The sequence below is a fragment of the Chaetura pelagica genome, unplaced genomic scaffold (assembly GCF_000747805.2).
Source record: "Chaetura pelagica isolate M959 unplaced genomic scaffold, ChaPel_1.0 scaffold449, whole genome shotgun sequence".
NCBI classification, from domain to species: domain Eukaryota; kingdom Metazoa; phylum Chordata; class Aves; order Apodiformes; family Apodidae; genus Chaetura; species Chaetura pelagica.
The window spans coordinates 339,827-342,731 of NW_009954418.1; the positions used below are offsets into that span (position 1 = coordinate 339,827).

General features: G+C 36.3%; 1 protein-coding gene across 1 annotated transcript; it reads right to left on the reverse strand.

Moving 5' to 3' along the window:
- Window positions 1-1,509: 1,509 nt before the first annotated feature.
- Window positions 1,510-2,520, reverse strand: LOC104394801 (leukotriene B4 receptor 1-like). Its single transcript, XM_010004438.1, has one exon. The coding sequence runs from the start codon at window positions 2,518-2,520 to the stop codon at window positions 1,510-1,512; it is 1,011 nt and encodes a 336-aa protein (XP_010002740.1).
- Window positions 2,521-2,905: the final 385 nt, after the last annotated feature.

Below are 2,905 nucleotides of genomic sequence, written 5' to 3' on the forward strand. Positions count from 1 at the left end.
TTTTATTTACTTTAATTTCAGTGAGGAAGTCCTATTGATAGAAAGCCCTTTGTGGTGTGGACTTTTCTCCTATTGAGAAGAAAAACAAACAAACAACTTTTCATAACAAGCAGGAATAACAAATACATATGCAAAGTTTAGAGAAATATTCTCCCATTAACAGTTAAGGATTACTTCCCTGTGTTTATTTCAGTTTACAAGCTACATTAATACAACTTGAACATCCTTGGTTGTTACATAATCAGATTTTGAAAATCCAGTTATAGTTAAGTATGTGCATTTCTTTGTAAAGATGAGTAACAACTACTTAGCAGCTGTCCAGAACTATGCGCAGGAAATTAAAACCTATTTCTTAGCAATCAGCTGTTGATCTTACTACGAATCATTGACTTAAAAATAAGGAAGACAAGCATAAAAAAATGTTAGGCACAATTGAAATTAAAACAACTTCAAAAGCAAACTCTGCATGCAGTTTCTTCACAGTGAGTTTGCACACATTCACAGAACTAAAATAAGGTCTTTGCAAGTGCTAAATTTAGCAGTTCCTTATGGCAAAGTCCACTCTATGCTACAAAAGCAAAAAAGAATGCTTTTATTTGCATGGTGAAGTTCTTACAATATTAGACACTTTGCTACCATAATTTTATTACACATAAAAAACAGTATCAAGGAACTCTCCTTCTCTCCTACCAGAGCCTGATCTTATTCCTCCATAATTTAGTAGGCATCTTGGTAGCTTAACTGAATCAAACTTTTTGAGGATGCTCATACTATCTATATTTAATATATTGATAGTTAATTGCCCTTGAAGTATGCAATGTATTTGACATCAAATATGGCATGAAGTCTGTAACCATGTTGGTCATATGACAGAGGATTCTCACACCTCTTGTCACACTTGACATATTACTTGTTAAAACCTATTAATACAAGATAATTCAGTAAATGTGCTTGACCATGCAAAAGAACCTGTATTACTTTTAAATCTAAATAAAGCAATTAATAAAAATAGCTTTATATTTCCCATCTACCCCAAAGTTCTATGTGTCATCAGTATATTTAAAAAGCAGTCTTACTTGTATCAGGAATGTAACACGGTCTCTTCAAACCTTAGATTACATAAGGATTTTTGAGCATCTTTTTTTCCAGAGGAAAAACACAATTTTAAACTTTCAACACTTCTTTTCTGTTTTCTGCAGAAAGACTTTTGAGAAATCACAAACAATTGTAAGGAAAAGTAAAAATGCTCTATACTTTGAGCTCTAGCTACCTTGCTGAGGTTCCCAGCACCAGTGAAACACTACTAATCTAATGACGTCGATACTAACTTACAAACTGAACTAGGTTGTCAATGCCAATTCTTTTGTAACACGCAAAAACAAACCCTAACAACTTTTACCTGTCTCTAGTTTTACCTGGACAACTGAGTAAATGAAACTGAGTATGAGGAGAAAGAACTGCTGAAGGAATGATCCAGAATCCCACTGTTCACTAAGTCTGTGTTCCTTGTTAGAGATTTTCGGTGCTTACTAAAGTGTCATCTTGTTTGTTTACAACTGAACTTTTTTTCTTCTCCTCCTCTGTTACAGTCTGGCTCATCTGCTCAAACAGCTTTGATATTTTGGCAAATCTCAGGTGATTCTGAAATCTTCGTGCAGCAAAAGCATAAAGCAGAGGATTAATACAACTGCTGAAGAATACAAGTGCTCCAGAGATGTACACTCCTCTGTCTATAATTTCATCCAGTGCCAAAGACATTTCCTTATTAGAGAGTTCTATCTGAATTGAAATAATATCTAGGATGTTAAAGAGATGATGAGGGAACCAGCATAAAATGAATGCCACCACAATTCTGGCAATGAGCCGTTCCGATCGCCGCTTAGATTGGTAAGTCATTCTGCTTATTCTTCTTGCAACACAGATGTAACAAGTGCAGATAATTAAAAAAGGGATGACGAAGCCTGCAAGAGTCTCCAGCAAAAGATATGACACTTTCTGCCTGTTAGAAGAGTAGTTGCGACATGTGCATAGTAGTCCACCGTTCATTTCTTCTGTCTCTTGAAATGGAATGATAGAAATGCCAAAAGCAACAGACAGGAACCAAATGAGGAGCATGACTAAAGAAATTCTTTCTTTTGTTTTGTATCTTTGAATTGTCAAAGGGTAAAACACAGCCATTAACCGCTCCAAGCTCAGTGCTGTAATTAGAAATATACTAGCATACATGCTGCAGTAAATAATGAAAACCAGGATTTTGCAGAAGATTACTCCAAAAACCCATGAGTCAGCAAAGGAGTAAATCCAAATTGGCAAGGTAATCAATACAAGGACATCTGCAATGGCGAGGTTCAAGATCAGCAGGACTGAAGGAGACACTTGCTTCATTTTTCTACAGACAGTCCAGATGACAATGCAATTTCCAGGGGTCCCAATAATAAACGAGAGGCTCAGTATTATGCAGACTACTGACCTCACAATATTCCAGGTTGAGTAGTTACTGCTGTCCTCAGCTTGACTCATTCTGGAAATTATTCAGTTCTCCTCAGTTTTCAGTGTCCTTGGTGCTTTGCACTCCACTTTTATTCTGAAAGTGTTGGTGAACTCCTCAAGAAAGTTCTCTAACTGATGCTCTGTAGGCTAACACAGCATATGAGCTCATATCCTAATGCTCACTCTTACAAACATCTAACCACATGGGACAGTTCCTGTTGTTTAGGCAGACAGTGTGCATTTCTGCATACAAAGCAAAAATAAAAATACAGTGTAGCACCTGACTTTGCTTTTAGTTATAACCTACCCTATTTGAGATTTTAAAGCATGTCAGTGATCCTTCAGAAGTGTCCCTATTTTAAGAATCTTGATACTTTGTTGAAGTTACTGACCTAAGCAACAGCTATGGGGGGAA

Coding starts and splice junctions, on each gene's coding strand:
- LOC104394801 (XM_010004438.1), bottom strand. CDS start 2,520: ATGAGTCAAGCTGAGGACAGCAGTAACTACTCAACCTGGAATATTGTG.